The sequence below is a fragment of the Notechis scutatus genome, chromosome 3 (assembly GCF_049901735.1).
Source record: "Notechis scutatus isolate UNSWTSFEM ecotype Mainland chromosome 3, rNotScu1.2, whole genome shotgun sequence".
NCBI lineage: Eukaryota > Metazoa > Chordata > Lepidosauria > Squamata > Elapidae > Notechis > Notechis scutatus.
In genome coordinates this window covers 53,336,514-53,358,605 of record NC_142011.1, presented here as the reverse complement: position 1 = coordinate 53,358,605, position 22,092 = coordinate 53,336,514, and the positions used below count along the sequence as shown (strand labels likewise).

Genomic DNA, 22,092 nt, shown 5'->3' with positions numbered 1-22,092 from the left:
AGAAGAAGATCTCGTTTCTTTGTCTCAAGTCAGAAATGCAATCCCGAGTTTTCCAAGAAATTTGAGAAACTGGGGAAGAGGGAGGCGACTGTTCATTTGAAACACACCCACCCCTTCAGTATGTAGAACAGAACACAATAACAAGAGTTGGAAGGGACCCTGTAGGTCATCTAGTCGAACCGCCGCCCCCCTCCTCGCCCAAGCGGGAGACCCTGCCTGCCTACACCGTTTCGGACAGATGGCAGTCCAGTCTCTTCTTCAAAGTTTCCAGTGATGAAGCTCCCACAACTTCTGAAGTTAAAATATCTTTTATGTCCGTGCATTTCCTCCCGCCCCCCTCTCCGTTTCGTTTTCAATGTACTGTATTGAAGGAAGGAGGAAACCTGAAACACTGTCTAAAGTCTTGGAATTATTCTTTAATTGATTAGTTAAAATAAATACTGTGGTAGCGATCTCTCGGTCTCTTTTAAGCACCGAGCTACATTTTTCCGGGAGGCAAGTCCCTCTCCCCCTCCCCACCTTCCAACGGCTCTATCGTCGTTAAAAGGAGGAGGGGGCGACAGCCCACCTTCCAGGCCCCGTCTGCTCCACGAAAGCCCGCGAAAAACCCACTCCCACCCACGACACCAATAAGCTCTCAGGGTCCAGCCCACGTCGCTCAGGGACTTTTGAAACGCCCGGCCGGCCGGGAAGCCCCGCCTTCGCGGCGATGTGGCTCCCGTTCCTCTCCCAGTCCGTGCCCGGTGCTCTCCTTCCGTCTGCTTCTTGCGGAGCTCGGGAGGAAACAGCTCCTTTTTTTCTTTTCCCCCTCCCTGCCTCAGGAGGGCAAGGGGCATCTTGACCTCCCAGCAGGTCCTTCCCAGCCGAGAGCGGAATCCCCGCGGCGGAAGAAACGGCGCCCGGCGCTACTTCAATCGCCAAAGGAGAACCGGCGGGAAGGGGGGCTTTTTCCGCCGCTTCCCTATCTGGGGAAGAAGGGCCGCATCTTTGTGCGCTTCTGCCTGGTCGGAACGACCGCGGGTAAGTCTGGAGGTGGAGTTAGGGGGGGTGGGGAGGCGGGCGTAGCCTGGAATATGAATCGACAATAAAACAGGGTGCTGCTAAGCATATGCAGAGTGCTTGGCTCCCCCACACCAACAAAAGGAAAGGCAGACTTTTTCCCTTCCAGGGCAAGGGAGGCTGGCCAGGATGAGGGGAATCTAAAGAACTGGAAGGCTAAGAGTTGAATTAAAGATGAAGGTCTTTGTAGGCATGGAGGACTCCCCGCTTCTTATTAAATTCGCTGCTGGTTGATCACAGGACTTGGGACTTGTGATAGCACCCGGGCGTTTTTCTGTTACAGCAGTATTTTGGATTCAGCAGAAGCGGGAAAACGACTTGATGTTCTGTTTTACTAGCTTCTGTGGGCAGGTTGCGAGCCCTCCTGCCTAGTAAGGATGGGAAGAGTTGGTCTCAGCTGGTTTTAAAGAGAAGTTAGATCTGCGGTCTGACTCCTCTTGTGTTTCCTCCTTTCGGTCAGAAAATTGGACTACTACAGAAACTGATTGTAGAATCATTGAATCTCTGGGTAGCTATAAAAACCTTCTCTTCAAGCTGCTATTATCTAGAACTCACGCCTGGCTTCAACCTTGGCAGATTGTCGCTTTGCCTTCAACCGTTGGCTAATTCTTGTAAGCTTTTGGATCTGGCCCAAAAATTCTGATTCACTGCTGCTGAATCTCTATGCTTGGAGAAATGGGACTTTTTGTCCTCAGTGTAGAGAGATAATCAAGGCCCTTTAATCCCATTGACAGCTTTCAACAGAGAGCTTTTTTTTTTTTTTAAGCATTTCATTTTTACATTTTTACATTGTAAAAATTTGTGTGGCTGCCTGTCTTAAAACACAACTCTGGGCGGGCTCACAATGCTCAATTTTCAGCTAGACAATGAGAGAAGAAAGATATAGTTATTGTGTACTTCCAGATTTACTTCTTTTGCACTACAGGTAGTTCTTGACTTACAGCAGTTCATTTAGTGACCATTCCAAGTTACAACAGCGCTGAAAAAAGTAACATGACCATTTTTCACACTTACGACCGTTGCAGCCTCTCCATGGTCACATGATTTACATTCGGATGCTTGACAACTGACTCAACGTTTATCACCGTTGCAGTGTCCCAGGTTGATGTGATCCCCTTTTGCGACCTTCTGACAAGCAAAGTCGATGGGGAAACCAAATTCACTTAACAACTGTGTGGCTAATTTAAGAACTGCAGTGATTCACTTAACAAATGTGGTGAGAAAAATCGTAAAATAGGGCAAAACTGACTTAACAAATGTCTCACTTAGCAACATACATTTTGGGCTCAATTGTGGTCGTAAGTTGAGGACAACCTGTATAACCTTTGTATCTGAATTTACATTAGCAGAGGCTAGGCTTACCCATGTAAATTATGGTCTGTTTAACCATGATTTACTGAATAAACTAACTGCACTGGTTGACATGATATACTAAGGCATAAAACCGGTATTTGCAAACCACTGACTGGTTTTGTTTGGTATGCCAAGCTGAGAAAATACACCTTGCCATGAAGTGGACCCAATCAGTGAGCAGCAACACCTCAATCTGCACCCCATCGCAGCAAAAGCTTAAGAAAGTTAGGGCGCGCATACACTTCCTTCCTCTTGGTCTCTCTTTGGCCGGCCCGATTTTTTTCAGAGGGGAATTATCATGCCTGACTTCTTCCCTAGAATATAATTTATTTCATAAAATACTGCTTATTAAAGTCAAAGAGGATACAAAAATGATCTTAAGTACAAAATGTGAACATAAACTTTAATATAGGCAATTATTTATTTGTATCTCAAAGATGGTTTTTTTCCCCTCCAAATGTTGCTCTGTTGCAGGGAGATGATGGGATTAATAACTGTAGAGCCTGAGACTTCAAAGAAAACAGGCCCGTCTCAACCTGTCTGCCAGATCTTGATAGGATGACTACAGCATTTCTTTCTCCATATTTGGTACTCAAATGACTGTAGCCATCAACTTTTCCTTTTCATCTGGTCATAATTCTGTTACAGGAAGGAGGGCTGGTTGGTGTTCAGTTACTGAAACCTACCCTACGTATCTAAGGAGAAAGAAAAAGAAAAGCAGTTTCCAATTCCATTCCTTGCTGGTGTGTGGCCGACTCATCACACAAGTTGTTACCGTGTTTCTCACAAAATAAGGCCGGTCCTTATTTTTTTTGACCCCTGAAAAAACGGGTAGGCCGTCTTTTCGGGGGTGACTTAATTTCCTCCCCCACCTAGAGGGCCCATACGCCCATGTCCCCTCGCCTTTAGGCAGTCTTTTTTGGGCGATGGAAGCTCCCCAAATGCAGTCACCAGCTACTTCAATCAGCCGGTAGAAGCAGCCTCGCAGCGAGGGGAGTGTGTGTGTGCCACGCCTCACCCTGAAGTGGCTGGGGACTCTGCCTTCAAGGAAGCTTTCATCTGTTGATAGAAGCGGCCTCACGGCGAGGGGAGTGTGTGTGTGTGTGTGCGCTCGCCCCGAGGCCGCTTCTACCGGCCGATCGAAGTGGCTGGTGACTGCATTTGGGGAGTTTCCATTGCCCGAAAGAGACTGCCTAAAGGCGAGGGGACATGGGCAGCCACGCCTCACCCTGAAGCGGCTGGGGACTCTGCCTTCAAGGGAGCTTTCGTCTGCTGATAGAAGCGGCCTCACGGCGAGGGGAGTGTGTGTGTGCGCTCGCCCTGAGGCCGCTTCTACCAGCCGATCGAAGCTCCCTTGAAGGCAGAGTCCCCAGCCGCTTCAGGGCGAGACGTGGCACACACACACTCCCCTCGCTGCAAGGCCGCTTCTACCGGCCAATTGAAGTAGCTGGTGACTGCATTTGGGGAGCTTCCATCGCCCGAAAGAGACTGCCCTAAAGGCGAGGGGACACAGGTAGCCACGCCACGCCCTGAAGCGGCTGGGGACTCTGCCTTCATGGAGCTTCTATCGGCTATCGGGGTATTCTAGCCTCGGCTACCTGCAGGGCACTCCTAAAGGTAAGTTTTCTCCCCATCCCCCCCGCCCTTCCCCCTCCCATTTCTCTTCACCTCGTGTAGTTCTAACAAACGATGTGAGAAATGGCGGGGAAAAGCATGGTTTGAATAGGCCTAAATTTTGGGGGAGGGGCTTAATTTCACCTCATGCCTAGAAATCATGCTGGGCCGTCCTATTGGTGGAGGCTGTATTGTTGGAGAAACACAGTAGGAGCTGGCAATAACTGTAGAAGCACTTCTAAAAAAACCTTTACAGGTTTACAAAATTTGCAGACTTCTTTTTCTAGTTAAAATCATCGGTTGGCTTTATTTATAGCAGTATCTTGTGTAGTTAAAACAAAGGTTCGCAGAAAGGCACATCTGTTTAAAACAGAGCACTTTTCCCACCCACGTTTATGATATAGGAGGCAACTGAGAATGAATTATGCTTCCTTTTTCTTTCTTCAACAGAGTCAATATTCCAGAAATGGAATATTGATGGAGAAAACATCCTGATGTTTAAATAATCTTTTACAGCTGGGCTGAGATTAGTCATTGTAATTTGTTTCTTCCAACTGTAGGGACTTCAATTCATTGGACCCAAATGACCCCATTGGGAACAACCAACTGGCTTTAGATATGGCTGAGCAGGAGCTTGGCATTTCTCCAGTCCTCTCCAGCACTGAAATGGCTTCCCTGTCTGATAATGAGCAACTTGGCTTGATCACTTATTTGAGCCAATTTTATGATGCCTTCAGGACTGCTCCAGGTAGAATGTCCCCAAAAAACCCGGTTCTGAGTGCAGCCAATAAATATTTAGCATAAGCAATTTGTTAAACCTTTGTAGAGAATTGTCCCTTCTTTTAGATAAAGGCTTGCAGTATGCACTAGATGGGAATGAACAAGGCTGGATCAAAATAGAAACCTATATAATCCAGCATCCTTCCCCTTCCTCAATGATCAATCAGATTTTTATGGGGGCATCACAATCTTATCCCCCCACCCCCCACTGTGCTACTATAACAGCTATTATTGAAAAACTGCATGTCCTGATATTGGAAATAATACCCAACTATTCTAACCAGTAGCCATTGGTGTCCTCATCCTCTATGAATTTGTCTAGTACCTTTTTAAGTCCTAGTTGGTGTCATTACCATACTGTGTGGTTGTGAATTCCATAATAGTTGTGGGACCAGTGTAATTGGAAGGTCAGATAAAATAACAAGTTTACAATGGTTCATTCATTGAATATCTGTTCCTAGGCCTGTTATTTTCATATTGCTCCTGCAATAGAAATAGAGACATTATCGTTCAGAGTACACACCCCACTTTAATAGGTTTAATAATGAAACTATATACCTCAAGCTTGATTCAGTATCAAAAAGTATCATATTTTCTCTTGTAGAATGGAAGGAGAAAGCAGAGAAACCTCTTGTCCCATGTGGCACCAAAAGTGCTATCCTGTTTCTTAGCAAGCTACAGAAGACTTTATCTCTCTCACGTAAACGGAATTTGGTGAGTCTTTCTCAGCAGAGATTGCAGGATTATAACCAAACATTCCCAGTTTCTTCTATTTCTGCTTTATCTTTATTAAAAATAAGGAGCATGGGGGGTTAAGTATGCTCTGGAAGAGTTCTGAACCTTCCCTCTTTATTGACATTTCAAAGACACAACTTTGAATCTTTGATTGTAGGAAAAGTCTACCTGGGATGCAGAATCCAAGAAGTTAAAGCAAGAGGCTGGGGTAAGTTCTCCCATCATAGTTTTTTATTCATTTTTTTAGTATCATCCTTCCTCTTGAAAAGATATAAGGTTACTAGAACAGTAAATATTCAGTGTTGTTATGTAAACTATGTGTATATTTATATCCTGCCATTCATGAGGCTATGCATAGGAGTCCCTCTTCCCCACAGAAATGTTTTTTTCTCACAGCAGGAAACTTGTGAGATAATAATTATGTTTGGACACACAGCCCGATGTTGGCATTTAGCATTTTAGCTACCTTCCTAAGGACCTGTAATTATTATATCACACCTTTGTTTTGTACAACTCAAGAAGGTATACATAATGCTCCTGCCTCCTATTATCCCAACCACAACATTCCTGTGCGGTAAATTGGGCTGAAAAAGAAAGATTGGTTCCAAATCAGTGAGCCATGGACTGAGTCTCCATGGTTGAGGGAGGTTCCTCTGGTCCTAGTTTAGTGCCTTAACCACTATGCCATGCTGATTCTACCCTAAAACCAGTCAGCTAGAATAGGGATGGAGAATCTATGGCCGCCATGTCAGTTCACAGTATTTCTAGTTGGAATGATCTGGGTTCATGGAATTGACATCCAAAATATGAACTAAGTTTGTTATTTCATTTGTGATTAGTTCTGTGTGAAAGGGATTATGCTGTCAGTTGTGCAATCATCTTTCAACAATCCTTCATAATCAGCTGTAGAATTTATCATAGGGAAGGATATTGTGATTGCATGTAAATTTTGTTACAATCTATCCTGAAAATCCTTCTGATGTTTCGTTTTAAGTAATATATCAGATCTAGTCTAGAGAAGGAAGGAAGGAAGAGTGGCTTCTGTTATAATGAATAAGTATTCCTAGTAGATAATTTATGAAAAACATGAGTCCTTGTTGTATAAATCATTGTAGTAAACGGTACGAATTTTCTGACTTTGGAACACCAAGATGGAAACCTCAGTATACATAATTTATGAACTACAGCTTTTCTGTGACTAATATGTTGAACCCTGCATCTAAATTCTAATCCCAGTGGTTAAGCTCCACCTGTAAAAATTGGAATTCAAATGTCATTTGACAAATTCCATCCTCCAGCTTGTTGGCTACTCAACTCCAAATGAATTTTGGCTGGGGCAGTAAGAGATTCATTTTCAAAACTCAACTGAGACTTGTTCAATTCATTTCCCTTTCCCAAAACTATTGCAGTAAAATTTTGGCTTGTGGGAAATTCTTGTGGCTGAGATGTGCTTGTATGATTGCACAGAACAGCTGCCAAAAGTTTGGATGGTGCCCAAACTATTAGTTTTTCCACCAGAGGTCAAGACACTCGTTTCCCTGTTTAGCAAGAGGCTCTCTGAAACAGCTGTTGGGCCAGGTGATGAGGAAGAAGCTGGATTAACCAAACAATGAATGAAGTTGCTATTAGGTCCCATTTGTACAGTTACATGCTGTCAGGAAGCTCAACAGCATTGTTCAGGTTCACACATTCTCATGAAAAGATTACCTTGATGGATGTTTCAGGGACTCTCCAATGGATCTGTCTCCCTAAGGATTTTACTGCCTTATTTTGAGCTAAGTTACTGGAGTTTAATACATAATGCTATCTGAAATATGTCTCTAGAAATCTAGGAAGCTCCCCCATAAATCTGACCATGGGTTCATCTAATCTAGAATTGCTATAGTGACTGATAGCAGCTCTTTAGGATTTCAGACATTGTTATTTTTTTTCAGTCCCCTCCATAAATGCTAGGAATTAAACCTGGGACTTCCTTCACATTTCACTCTTCCTTATCATATTCAAAATGAGTAAGGTTATGATTAACAGTCAGATTAAGAAATCCAAAGGGCATTTCTCTCTCATACACACCTCTGTTGGATATCTTTTATAATTGATATCCTTTATTAAGAGAACAGTTGTGCTATGGAGAACAGCTGTACTTTGACCTCTGTTCTCTGGATAACAGCACTGGGATTTCTGGGTGGTAAATAGAACAACTATTGTACTCTTGATAGTGTTCACTTTGCAACTCATTGCAATTACCCATTTGCACATTGCTCTGGCTTCTACCATCTTGTACATCCACTTGATTGCCACACCCTCATTCCTTGTTGGTTTTCTGATCTGGGTGATCCATGAAACCTGATAGCACAGATCAGCACTGACCTGACCTGAGGATAGAGTCTGCTTGAGGTTTAAGACTGCTCAGAATTCATGACCTTAAGGGAAACTATTGATCTTCTGATAGACTTTGCCTGTCTCTCCGATGAGGAGCAGTGATGCCTGCTACTTCTGTGGAGATCACATTTACATCCTGGAGCGGGTCAGTGCCGAAGGGCGCTTCTTCCATCGAGGTTGCTTCAAATGCCATTACTGCAAAATAACATTGCGACTAGGAGATTTTGTCTTCAATGAAGATGATGGTAAGTAGAGAGAAAAGCTTAGAGCCAATAATTGGTAAGCCTGACAGACGCAGCCGTAGAGGGGAAGCAGAAATGGTTTGAGTTGCCTGAACTCTGTCTGTATTGTTTCCTGTTTTCTTTTGTTGTCTCCAGACAGAGTATGAATAGAGACGTACAACCAAAAGTTCAGGGTATTATGCCCAGCAGCCTTAGAAGTGATATCCTGTAATGGTATATGGGAATGACCTTAGAAGACAGAAGAGATGCTGCTTAGGGAACAATAAGATAAGAGAGGTTAAGTCCACAATTCAGAAAGGAATTTCCCTTCCTTCTCAGTCTGTGAAAAAGACCACAGAAATTTATACTAAGTGTAAGATTTGCAAGATTATGTTAATTTAGCCTTACAATAATATAGATTTAGCTTAAGTGGTTGTATTTCCTGCCTGGTCCACTTGGGAAGATTGGCGTCAATCTTGCAAGCCAATTGCATTTTATTCTAAGGCCACATTAACATAATCTTGTAAATCTGACAGTACAAATTTCCCACCATCTTTTTTACAGCCTGAGAAATAAGGGAGGTTCCCTTTTGAATTTCTCTGCCCATTATGCAGCTGTGGGCTGTACCTTCTCTTATCTGATTGTTCCCTAGGCTGCATCTCTTTCATCTGCTAAGTCATTCCTACATACCATTACATCCCCAGAGACTTCCAATATAGTTGACTGGGGGGGGGGACGATGACACATGACACGACTATTAAATAGTTGATTGCAAAGGGGTAATGTTAATTATTTTTCATGAACATGTAATCAAATCAAAATTAGTCCTTTTCTGGTGCTATACATTCTTTGGCGTGTTATACCCTACCCAAAGGCCAAATGTGGCCCTCAGGCTGGAAATTACACACCCTTGTTTCAGATTCTGCCATTGCCACATCCTCCTTTTATTTAATCCTGAAGATTAAATCTGCACCCCAATAGCATTTCTGGTTGAATTGCTGTCACATACTAACCTGATTGTTTCTTTCCAGGCAACTTCTATTGCACATTGCATTCCTTGGTCTCATCAGACATGACTACCCCCAGCAAAGCTTCCTTCAAAGAAGCATATGAGGTAGGTAGGATGGCTGCCTTTTCAGAATCCGGCTGAGTGTTAAGAGCAGAGCAGGAACAAGTGGATATTCTTGAAAGGATTGGATTATATGAGAAGGATCTTTTCTGTGGTTTTGAGTTTTGAGTTTGACCAATGTTTTGTTCAGATTGCTGACAGTGCTGACAAAAACAAAGTGCTTTAGAACAATATCTTTAGACATGCAATAATGAAAACATGAAAATATGATGTAATCTAAGCAGATGTACGTCATTTGCATGTTGGGCAACACAACAGTAATTTCCCACATATTCTGAACAGAATCTCAGTTGGAAGACACTGACCAGGAAATTGATTGTGTGTGTAGGTAGCAAAGTAAAACTAATGATTTGGGGGGTGGGGGTGGCTATGTGAAAAAAAGGAAATATGTAAGGAAGAAATCAAAAGCAAATTAGCTGGCATCATAATCCCTTTACTGAAATCTACTATACTTCTGATCATTGTGTCTCTCCCTGCCACCTGTCAAAAGAAATGATTGTGTTTGAACACCATGCAAGATTTGAATGTTAGTTTATTGTGACAAGCAGTTTACCGCTGATACTGCTTGTTTGCCCATGCTTGGTTCCACTTTCTTGTGGGTGTGATTAAACAAATTTGGACAGACAAGCACAACATTATACAGTAAGAACTGTGAACAGTGGCTTCGCTTCCTAAGCCAGAACCAATGCAAGAAGAGAATGTAGCATATTACTCTCATCTGTAAAAAAACAAACCATACTTCTTTATTTGCATGCAGAGATGAATCCTGTTTTGTAAGACGCTGCTCCTACTTTCATTCAGAGCTGAGAGGGAACAATTATAACACTGCTTTCTCTTCCTCTGTAAAAGGCGCAAGAACAATCAGAATGATAGGAAACCAGCTTCAAATTCAGAGTTTTTATATTTTTAAATAATTTTTATTTATTTTATTGAAGATTTTTTTAAACAAATAGCCTAAAAAAAATAGCCTAAAGAAAAATAATAAATAGGGAGGGGGGAAAAGAAAATAGAATTGAGAATGAAAAAGATTAGTAAAGAGGCAGCTTCTGATCTTGGTAACAGTTATAAATATATTTATATTTTGTCCTCTCTAAAGTTACATCATAAGACACTTCTTTTTATAAGCCCCCTCTTTCTAATCTGAAAACCAATAAATCACAAATTCTTCTCTTTTTTCAGCAAAAAAAAAAAAAAAAAGTCCATGAGGAGCTCCCAGTACTGATAAATCTAATTGTTGATGTTTCTCTAACCAAAACGAATTAATTTTGCTATGTTAGTTCTTCCATGGCTATTTTCTAATTGGCTATCCATTAATCCCAGCAAGAAAAGTTCTGGTTTCAATTAAATGTTGATCTTTAAATTTCTTTATATTATTATATGTATTTGAACCCAGAAATTTGGGACTTGAGGTTTAAGAGGTTGAGGCTTGAGGTTTTATCATTCCCATCTGGGATGATAAAAATGATACTTCATGATGTCCATATTTCCAACATAAATTTGAAGTTCCTTTATACATTCAGACAATTTTTCTAGAGTCATACACCAATAGATATATCATTTTATAAACAGTCACTTTTGGATTATAACATAATGTAAATTTCAATCCTTTTAACCATATATCTTCCCACTATTCCATCAGTATGTTATGCCCAAAGTTCTTAGTCTATTTTATCATGCATTATTAGCCTATTTTTTCATTTGCTCTTTTTGTGTTACAAATGTCAATAAATGTTTATACTATACATTTGGAGAGTTACATGTTCATCATTTGCACATAGTTCAATTTCAAATTCTTTCATCTGCTTTTCAGTTCCAAATGTTCTATTCTCTACCATAAATCTCTTAATTGTGCATACAAAAGCCATTGAAAACTCAATTCCTCTGCAGTCACTTGCTCTCTTGATTTCATTTTATATTCTTCATGTTCCTGTTCTAACAACTCTCTATAGGCTAATCATTTTTCTTTATGTACTGTTTTTTTTCCTATAAAATGCTGCTTGTGCTGAGATTCATAAAGGAATTTTCAGGCACAATCTGAGTTTATATTTATTTCATACTCTCAATATGCTACTTTTATTATAATTAATATCCTTAGTTTTATTGTACCATAGAAAACCATAACATCTGAACCTCAGATTGTGCATTTCTTATTCTAAAATTTGTTTATTTCTCAACAAAACCTATATTTTTATCCAAACTAAGCAGCAAGTTGCAAAATACAATTTCAGATCAGGTAGTGCCAATCCTCCTCATTTCTTTTAATCTTGAAGTATTTTATGTTTAATTTTTTTTCAGGGAGGGGGGTATTTCTTGCCATACAAACATAGATATATCTTTCTGCCATTGTTGCTAGCACCTGTAGATTTTCAATAAATCTGATAACTGGCTGATTCTGGTCATGTAAGATGGGAAATGCTTCGTGTAGGATATGATCAAGTCTTTGAGTGCTGTACCACAATGGTTATAATAAAAAGAGATTAGATAGATGCCTAGAAATTAATATTCTCAGTAGTTATGATGTATGTTGTTTATCGTATTTATTTTTATTTATTTATTAGCTATAGTTTTGGAAGCAGTATGTCTCTCCATATTATTTCTTTGAGTTATACCTCCCCTTTAATTCAGGAGCCTCAAACAGCACCAGTAACATTCCCTCCTTCTATTTTTCCATGTGGCATTAACGCTGGATCAAGAAGAATGACCAGGCCTGGGGAGAGTCCTAGGTCAACATCTAAATCACAACACCACAGCTACTTTAGTTGGTGAAAACATGCAGATACTGTTGTATTAATGGGCAATGGTATCTTATAAGCTTTCTATTCAGAACCTGCTTGGCTACTTTGAGAGCAGGGTATCAATATGATAGAGTATTCAAATGTTTTTTTATATATTTGCAGTTCATTTGCAAACTTGTTGTGTTTTGTTTCTGCAGGCTTTATCCTATGTGGACAGCCCATCAGACAAAAATTTTTTAGACTGGACTACTGAAGAAGAGAGGATGAAAGAGAGAAAGAGAGAAAAAAATCCACGTTGGCAAAACCTGGATGAGATTATGTCTCCCTTTGTAGATCAGCTGCCAGAACACCAGCCTGAACCACTTCAGAAACAAGGCAGTGAAGGCTCCAGCCTATTCCCATCAGAAAAGAAACGTGCCGATACAATAAGCTCCTCGCAGCATCCACCTCGACTGTCCTCTCTTGTGGGAGAGAAGGAGCCGAGTGACTCTGTTCCCAAGGCTGATTCAGCTTTTCAGATTGAGGGAAACAGAAGATCACCTGAAAACAAGGCACAGGACCAAACAATTTGGAGTGGTTACTCTAAGGGAGAACCTTGTCTAAATCTCCTTTCACAAGGACCAGGCCTTACTATTTTGGGAGAAGGTTCAAACCCCACACTAGAGCAAATGCAAAGTGAAAATATCCAGAAGAAGAAAATTTGTTTGTCAGACTTGGAAAAGCTTGAATTATCCAGACTGAGTCCAATTTCAAACCCGCTTGATATTTCGGATACAGGGCTGGAAGAATCCAGCTTCAGCAGAGAATCAGGTTCTTTTCCTTGCTTATTTTTTTTTATTATATCTCAAATGTTCCAAGCAGATGGTAAAAGAGAGAAGGAGTAAAGACTCAACAAAAGAGGATGAATGAAAATCAGATGTCTGTGATTTACGTACTTTTTATCCATTTTATGTGGCATTTTCCATAATGCAAGGCAAATTCTGTCATGGTATTCATCATATGGGACTTTTTTTTCTTTGTTGCCATTTAAAAAGATTATGAACTCTGTGTTCCTTGCAAACAAAAGGTCCCTCATCATTAACCACAGAAAGTTGTTCTCTTGCTCTTTTCCATGACATTGGATCTCTTTGAAAATTACAATAGGCGGTGATGTTTGAGGCAGTTTCCAGTTTGCCCATATCAGTTCAAGCAGTTTGCCAAGCTCTTTTATGCACTCTTTGATTTCTTCTTTTTACTATGCAATTTTCTCACTCCCTACATCCGGCAGCATCTCTTTACCCACTTCATTTCTTGGAGCTCCTCAGAAAACCAAGGAGCTGCTTGAGAGGAGGCTGTCCAGGACCAATCCTGGCCAGAGATGTGATTGCCTCTGCATTTCAGATTGGTGAAATCCTCTACCATTTCTTAAAAGAAATTTTCATTTCATCTGTAACTAAAAAATGCCTCCACCTCCTGCACTGCTTGAACTTTAGAAAGCGGAAATGATCACTTCGGTCAAGGAATCATTCATCCTTCACTGAAGTTTGATGGGTTTCATCCTTTGAAACTAAAGTTTGCCCCCCCAAAAATCTAGTGTTCCATTTACTATTGAAGAGTTTTCCCCTTTGTAGAATTAGGTTCTGATTTTGAATGGTGCAGAAATGCCAAAGCATTTGCCGCATTTAATATTATAAAAGCAAGCCTTCTTTCAAATTCTGACAGAGAAAAGAGTACTGCCATAGGTTCAAGCTTGCAAGTTTAACCTAAAGAACCCCTGTGGCTCTGTTACATGCAAAGTGAATACAGTAATATTTCTCATCATAGCTGTTTTTCTTTGGCAGATTTTCTGGAGGTTGCCAGTGACAGCGAGGAGGAGGAGGAGGAGGAGGAAGAAGATGAAGGGAACTTAGATCTTGGGAGAAACATGGTGAGTCAAGACACCTGAATTCCAACAAAACAATGTTTGGATGCATACTTCAAATATTTCTCAGAGTTGCTTTTATGTAATCTAGGAGAATCATATTGTCACGACATTAGTAGGTAAAAAACATTTGTCATATTTTCTTAGTATTATTTTTTGCTTTTACAAAAAAATCTCCTATGCATGCTCTTTCTTCTGTATGCCATCAAAGGTTTTAAGTTTTTTTTTCTTTTTCTAATTACTTTCTTTTTCTGGTTTTTCTATCTACAAGCTTCTTGGTTGCCTTTCTTTTCTCTTGATCATATATGTACTTCTTTTCTCAACCTGAGTATTTTCCATGTGAGTGGACTCTGGCTTGCAGAATTCTCAGCTCCAACAGTACTGAATTCTGGGGAACATCTGCATAGGGAGGACACAAAATTAAGGAAAACTGCCAAACATCCTTTCACTACTTTTTCTAGTAAATGTCTTGTCATTCTGTGATCCCAGAATGCTGTTTTCTCTGTATACATCACCTACTCTTTTCTTCTTCCTAACACAAGGTTCTTAGAAGACCCATTTCTATTCCCTGTATCTTTTTACATATGATTGCTATTTTGTTTTGGTCACCCTGGTGTTCTTTTATTGTCCTCCCTTTACAACTGTTATCAAGACTTTGAAACGCCCAGCAACTCCTTTCAATAAAAGGCTCCCAAAGTGATAAATACAAATCTCAACACACTTCTTTAAATCCATGGGGGATAGGAGTAATGTGAGAAACAGTTACTCGGAGCTTTGACATCCCTTTAGTTGGTGATACCAATCTTTAATTTTCCCTAATGGGGAAGTAAGGTTAGAAAATGGCCACAGGTAATTTAGAATAAGTTTTTAGGTCTCTGAAATAAACGCAAATGTTTCTGTACTAAAATATTGTTTCCTAAGACTCTTACAAAGTTCATCAGGCTATCTACAGTGAAAACAGAGAATGCTTCCATGCACTTTACAAGTTAAGACTGTGTAGTTAACAGACTCTTTAAGAGGTGTAACTTTAAAAGGTGTAGATTGGAACTTCGTTGGTTATTCTTGAATCTTTGACAGGCCTTTCATCTTTTGCCCAGTGATCCAGATCAGGTGGTCTCAAATCATGGTTTACAATTTAGATTGTGAGCATCTTATTTGGAAAGCTGATCCTTGTGCAGTTAAAGCAAGTGGCATTGTTCCTATTACCTAGTAATTTCTTGCCTGCTGTGTCGTATATCTGTAGTTTTTGGAGTATTAGTGAAGTTTGCTATATTTATTCATTATTTTCAACTTTTGGCCTTTCAGAATAGGAAAAATTTTGTGAGGAGGTTAAGAAACAAAATAAGCTTAAATCACAAAGGCATGATGAGTTGCATCATCATATCAGTATATTTATTTCTTGTTCAAGTCTTATTTGTGGGACAAACAGGCATTGTATCTATTCGTTCATCACTTGGTAGGGGGAGGTTGTATTGCAGAGGTTGGGAACTTTACTTCAGCCTGTTCATCAGGCATCCTGATTTTGGGGGGAAATTTGAGCATTTCCAATAGAGTGTTTTATGTTTGGTATGCAGGAGCCCAGTTGATTTTAGCAGCCATGTAAGCAGCGATGGCTTGTCTGAGTCCATCACTGCAGATAGACAATAGCTTTTAAGTCCTCCGGCATGACCTTCTCTTGTTTTTACCTGTGCACATTGTGGTTTACAGCATTTCCTCAGCTTCACTGAAGACACTCAGTATCCAACTTGGAAGAAGACATTATTGCGACGAGCCAAAGAGGCCGAAATGAAGAGGTTTTGTAAAGCTCAGGTGATTTTCTTTGTCAAGAAATTTATGCAGAATTTATTCAAATAAGGAAATGGGATCTGAAAAAATAGAGAAGCCCAGGCACCATGTGATTTGCAGGTTCACTTCCTGCTCTCTGCAGCTATCAAGAATATTATATCCAAACAGTATGTTTAATACTGCAAACGTGTGTAGCAGCATCTTTCACAAGTGTGATACCTGTTACCTTGGACAGCAACCTTGTTTGGCTGCTTTGTTTCCATGTCATTAGAGCTGTGTGTGGGGAAGTGGGAAAGGAAGAAGGGGCATGGCTGGCATGTAAAACCTTCTCTCTTATGAGGATATAAATAGCACTTAATACTTATATACTGCTCCATAATGCTTTATAGCACTCTCTGGGTGGCTTAGAGTCAGCATATTGCCTCCAATAATCTGTGTCCTCATTCTACCAACCTCAGAAAGATGGAAGGCTGAGTCAACCTTGAGCTGGTAAGGATTGAACTCCTGGCACCCAACAGAATTAGTCTGCAATACTGCATTCTAACCACTGTGCCGCCATGGCTCTTGTAATAAGTATCATAAGGAAGATATAAATTCTGAATGTGATATTCCGAGATATTTATACCTGGGTTTGAAAATGTATAAGGGTGTTTCTGTATTATCCATGCTTTTTGTGTTGTTTTTGCAAAAATTCTTTCATGACATCATTAACACTTAGCAGTGAAGCTGTTTGGATCCTAGTAAAGACTTAAATGTGATGTTATGATAGGCATTTCACTGACCTGTCTTAAAAGGCATTTCACTGACCTGTCTTCCTTTTCCTGAAATTCCCTCTTGCTATAGAATCTGGTTGCAGGTTCTCTTCTTGCATTTCAAAACCTTTGTTTTAATCAATGTATATTTTGACCCAACATTTTTTTCAGGCCATCCAGAGGCGGTTAGAAGAGATTGAAGTGACTTTTCGGGATCTTGAGAAACAGGGCATAAAGGTGGAACAATCTCTGCGAGAAGAGGCAGGTAAGAATCTGAAGTTTCCTTGAATAGGAATGGTGTTTGAATATGGCCACGTGTGAAGAACGGGTGCCACAAGTGGTATAATGGTTCTTCTTTAAGCCAACGTGTCAGATTTAACTTCTCACATCTCCCCTCGTCATATTCTTTAGGAACAGAGTCTGAACTGAAGAAGCAGTGGATGAACCAGTTGCTCGCGTTGATCCAAAAGAAGAACAGCCTGATGTCTGAGGAGTCTGACCTCATGATTGAGTAAGGAACTCTACAAGTTATGTCAGTTAAGATCCATAACTCATTTTGACCATAGAAAATTGATCCAGTGCTGCTCTTTCATGTGCCATAGGAATTATAAGGGAGACCACAAGCCATTTGTGGTTTCTCCTAAGATAACCTTCAAGCAAGCAAGTGGACTAGCTTCTCAGCTTATATCAAAAAACGGTCAGAATGAGTCCTAGATAGCATGAACAGTATAAACACCCCACTTGCATCCCAGAAAAGTGTTAAAAATGTAATTTCATACTCCAAATAAGATAATCATGGAGTATGAATAAAAGCATTCTGCCCAAAAGAGAAAAAATATACTTGACATCAGCTCATTGTCCTTTATTATTTCTGTTACCCCTTAACCTAATTCCAAACAGCCTTCTTAATGTTTTGGATTAATAGCTCCTTTAATATTTTATAATACTGTTTCTTCTAACATTGTGAAGCCATCCAGTATCATTTTGGAGTTCGGTGACCTACAAATGTGATAAATAATAAATACCAATTCCATTCCAATTCAGTTCTATCATTAATATTCATTAAAATCTTAACATCTTTAACATTTCTTTTCAATTAAATATACTTCCTTGGGAACACTTATAAGCTTTCCGTAATTAATCCCCCCCCCTATTTCTCTTCCCTTATATTTTATAAAACATTAAATAATTAAAATGTTCCCATCCTTTCCTAATTCAATTCTCTCATTCGTTTTATTTCCTTTATTTATTAACAAACATTTCGCTAGATTACAATAACTATTTTATCCATCATTTTAATCATACATTGTTTCATATTTTCTAAAATTATTTCTATTTCTAATATAACAATACTATCTTACGTACCTTTGCAGAATCTCTTTTTCAATTAAATTTTCACCCATTATCTCTAAATAGGCCCTGTTTCTCCATATCTTGTTTCTGTCCTTTATAACTTCTTTTCCTTTCCTTCTTCCCTCTCTTCTTCTCCCTCCCCTTTTTACCCCCTTGTCTCTCTACTTCTAATTCTCTCTTCTGTATTCCCCTCTTCTGTTGCTTTCTAATATTATACTTATTTTTCAAACTATTCTTCCTTTTCTTGGTTGTTTTTTCAAATCTTAAACTTTTCATTCTCTTTCCCCCCTTTCCTTTCCCCCCCCCACATAAAATTACTTAAAGATGGCTTCTTCTTTGTCCCAATCTTCTTGTTCTGCAGGCATTTCTTGTTGTTTCTTATAGTTCCAGATCTCCATTTCTAAGAATTGAAATACGAAGCCAAAAGAACCTCTCCCTTCTTGTGCATCTTCTTTGTACTTTTTAAGTTCCATTTTCAGTTCTTCTAAAAGTAGTGCCATTTTAAACACTTTTAAACAACCACCCAATTGATTTTAGTCATTCAAATGCAATAACCAAAAATCCAGAGATCACCAAATAATCCAAATACTCCCAAGCTGTTTCTTCATGCGTCTTTTTTCACTTTCTTTTCCTGGGGTTCTCCTATTTTGTTGCCAAGTTTCAGTTAAAATGTTTCTTTTAGAAGTCTTGTTGAGGTTTTACTGTAAATTACTTTTAATTCCAGGCAGTCTCCTCCCTTTTTTCCAGATCCTGCCCTTTTATTCTTTTTCTCTCCTTTCCTGCTTTTAAAAAGCTTTTAAGTATCCAGAAATCTTTATTATCCCTTTGACATTTTATTTTCAGCTTAAATGCCTATTGATGTCAAAGTAGATTTTTTTCCCAATTTCTTATTTAAATCTCTTAGCTGTCAGTATAGGGAAAGGGAGAGAAGAAAAAAACCAAATCCTTTCCCTTTTCTCTCTCCTTTGCTGCTTCAAAGTCTTCTTTGGGAACAATGTTACTTTTTTTTTTTTAGTTTAAATTCCAGGGTACCTTAGTTGTTGCTTTTGCAGTTTAACCAGGTCAACCAAAACTTTCTCTTCTTTTCTTCCTCCTGCACATTCTTTTCCGGTCAGGTTCTTCTTTGAGGTGGCCATTTCTGACCACCGCTGCAACCGCCTTTGGGAAAGGGAGTAATGGCCAGCTGAGGAGGAGAGATGCGGCCCTCCTCAACCCTGCTGGCAGTCTCCCCCCTCTTCACCACCTCTACGGGGTGGCTTAGCCCCGAAACCAGCGGCTCAGGGCGCTCCAGCGGCGAGCGCGGACCAAAACCGCGCATGATCGCGGTTTCAGTCTGTCCGTGAAGAGGCTCAAACCGGAAGTCTCCACTAGGATACTTCTGTTAGCTAGACAAATATACCTAAGGTATAGTGATATCATTTACATTTATGCTCTTCCTCATCTCATTTAGTATGGAGTTTTTGAAACGAGTGTGTACATACTGTATATATAGAGGACAACATGTTGCAATGAGAAAATCAGTGCAGAAACTCCAGGAAAGGGAATTCCTTATGTTATGAGGAATTTTTTCTTAGTTCTGGATAGTAACAATGACATTTTTTTTAGTGTGCAAGAGCTGAAGCTGGAGGAGCAGCAGTGCCAGCTGGATCAAGAGCTACGGCGCTACTATAATCTGGATGGTAAGAAAGAACATAATAGGTTGTTGTGGGAAAAGAGGAGGAGGAAGATGTGTTGGATATGTTCGCCACCTTGAGTTATTTGTAAAATAATAAAGTAGGATACAAATGAATAAATAAGTAAAGAGCTGCCCAAGCTCATTATGAGATGAACTATAATTTTTGCCCTGAAAATAGCTGCTATTTAATCAGCTCACTTAATTTATACTCAGAAATGACCAATGTAGTAGATTGTGAAAAGCCAGGAGTCTGGTGGTCATAAGTCACACAGCCCTGGAAGACCCAACGTTGTGACAGTTCTAAACAATGGACATTGGGTAACAAATAGAATCTCAAAATTGAAAGAAAATATTCCTCTGCCAAGAGGAGTTTCCCATTTGTCTTTGTTTTGCCCATATGTTTTGTCAAAGTTTGGCTTCAACAGCATATTTATTATGGCCATATGCAGTCTGGTATTCTCAAGATAGGAAATGTAAATAAAAAAGGTAGTATATGTTTACCTTTTGGTCTTAAGATTTTTCTTTTTAAATAATAAAAGAATTTGGTTGACAATAGTCAATAGCCCATTTAATAATACAGCTAAAAACAGCATGCATTCATCCTTTGAATGAAAAAAAACCCAGCATTTAGGTATGTTCACTCTGTGTGCATGGAGTGACGCCATGCTGGGGCAGAAAAACTAGGAAAGTTTATGTTCATTTATTTATTCATTCATTTGGGTTATGAAAGTATAATTCTTGGAAATCTATTCATGATGAAACTTTAATCCCAGGTTTCCACACAATATATTTTCACTTTGACAAAATAATAGATAAAGACTAGGGAACTTGCATCTCTTCAGATGTTGCCTCTTTCCAGAAATGGTTAGCCTCTGCATAACCAAAGAAGTTTGAAGATGTAATCCAGATACTCACAGTCCTAGTAGTTCTTTTTCTCCTTTACTGTGTAATTAATATTATGATGGTTCCTTATTATGAGCATGTAATTTTTGTTTTAAAGATTATTTGAAAACATCTGAGGACCATGAAGCAGAGAAGATGATCTTGTCCCAACTGGTTGCAATTGTGAATCAGCGCAGTGCTCTCATCGAGATGCAAGAGAGGAAGCGGCTCAGTGAACTTTCTGAGCATGCTCCAGTGATGGAACATGCCTAGAATATTTGAGGTCAGGTTTATCTGGTGGATAAATTTGCTGAACATCATTCATATTGGGGAAGCCATTCCATTCTAGACTCTGATGAACAAGCCTAATCTTTTGGAGCTTGAAGCATCTGATGCAATTACTTTTTAAAAAAAAAGTATTTTAAGGAATAATAAGGAAACTATGTAGAACTGCTTTTCATTGTTTGCAGATACAACTGTTGAACTGTTTTAAGAAAGAAGTCTATTTGCAGCATTTGGAGGGAAAATGATATTCAGAATATGTACATATTATTTAGCTATTGATGTATATATTTGCAGTTAGCATGCTCCACTTTTACACAGGGCCTCATCCAACAGAAAAGATTTCTTTCATCCAACTGCTGCAGGTGACTATGTGATGTAGATGTGGTAAATTAGGAGAGACTATATTGTTTAAGTGGAGAAGTATTCTAAAAGCAAAAAAGCATGATCCCTTCATGAAATTCAGAGAAGCCTTCAAACTGTCCAGAGTTATATTCTAGAAGAGGACACTTAGCTAAAATCTCTTGAAGAATATACAGAATCAGCAGAATATTTCAGAGGAAAGAAATAGATGCCCTACAATAAAAATTAAAAATGTCATCATCAAAGGACTTCTGCCATAATAAATGTGCAAGGAGAAATATACATCTCTCGCACGTTTTTTCAAGCAAAACAGATGCTATAGGGCAAGATCTTGAAGCTGGAGCAGTACGGTTGAAAAATGTATGCACTTCCTGCAAAATAAACAATGAATGTGGATGAAGATCACAATACACTGCTCTTGAGGAAATACTTCAAGTGAACAGATGTTATTTGGTAACTAAGGTCAATTTACAATCTGAAAGCTGCTACTCCTGGATGGATATAAGCCAACTCATTTTTCACAGACTTGCTCCAATAAACATAATGGAGTGAGAACGCAATTCTGTCTTTTGTCATCCGTTAACTTCACAATAGAGGAAATATCCATCAAACCTTTTCAAAGTTTTTTTGGTCTTGACCCAATTTCCTCCAAGAAGTAGCCAGGATTATGTTATTTGGCTTTAAGTAAGATTGCAAATGGCTGCAAAGGCAGACAATACAGTTCTTAGCTAGAGGTAATTAAGCCAAACCTGACCCTGAATTTGAACTGAAACCAGTTAAAAAATAATTTTCACATCAAGTATTTTTGAGAAAAAGAAATTTAGTAGATGAATGATATTCTGATAGATTCTGAAGATATCCCTTCCTACAACAATTAAGCACCAGGAACTGGACAGCTCCTAAAGCTAATGCAAAATGTAAAGACTTGTGTGTTCAATTCCAGTAAAATGTTTGAATCACATAGAATAACATCTGACTACCTGTGATGGAAGAGTCACGGTAAGGCTAAAAGTGCCATGTAATGCCTCAGGGTTGTAATAGGAAGCAACTCTCTTGGATATACAGCTCTTCTTTCTCACAGGGCAGGTGGAGCAA

General features: G+C 39.4%; 1 protein-coding gene across 1 annotated transcript; it reads left to right on the top strand.

The window, feature by feature from the left end:
• The first annotated feature begins 4,592 nt into the window (after positions 1 to 4,592).
• Positions 4,593 to 21,557, top strand: LOC113418788 (F-actin-monooxygenase MICAL1-like). The gene is made up of 12 exons (XM_087959922.1): positions 4,593 to 4,774; positions 5,411 to 5,520; positions 5,699 to 5,749; positions 7,991 to 8,165; positions 9,173 to 9,255; positions 12,203 to 12,815; positions 13,826 to 13,911; positions 15,613 to 15,714; positions 16,614 to 16,707; positions 16,854 to 16,953; positions 19,401 to 19,474; positions 20,471 to 21,557. Exons 1-12 carry the CDS (start codon positions 4,645 to 4,647, stop codon positions 20,623 to 20,625), a joined length of 1,773 nt encoding a protein of 590 aa, XP_087816048.1. The 5' UTR covers positions 4,593 to 4,644; the 3' UTR covers positions 20,626 to 21,557.
• Positions 21,558 to 22,092: the final 535 nt, after the last annotated feature.

What these genes read in the sequence shown, in the direction of transcription:
- LOC113418788 (XM_087959922.1), top strand. Translation starts at nt 4,645, where the DNA reads ATGGCTGAGCAGGAGCTTGGCATTTCTCCAGTCCTCTCCAGCACTGAA. An exon ending in TCTCACGTAAACGGAATTTG is followed by an intron (nt 5,521 to 5,698) that starts GTGAGTCTTTCT and finishes CTTTGATTGTAG; the next exon opens with GAAAAGTCTACCTGGGATGC. An exon ending in CCTTCAAAGAAGCATATGAG is followed by an intron (nt 9,256 to 12,202) that starts GTAGGTAGGATG and finishes TTGTTTCTGCAG; the next exon opens with GCTTTATCCTATGTGGACAG.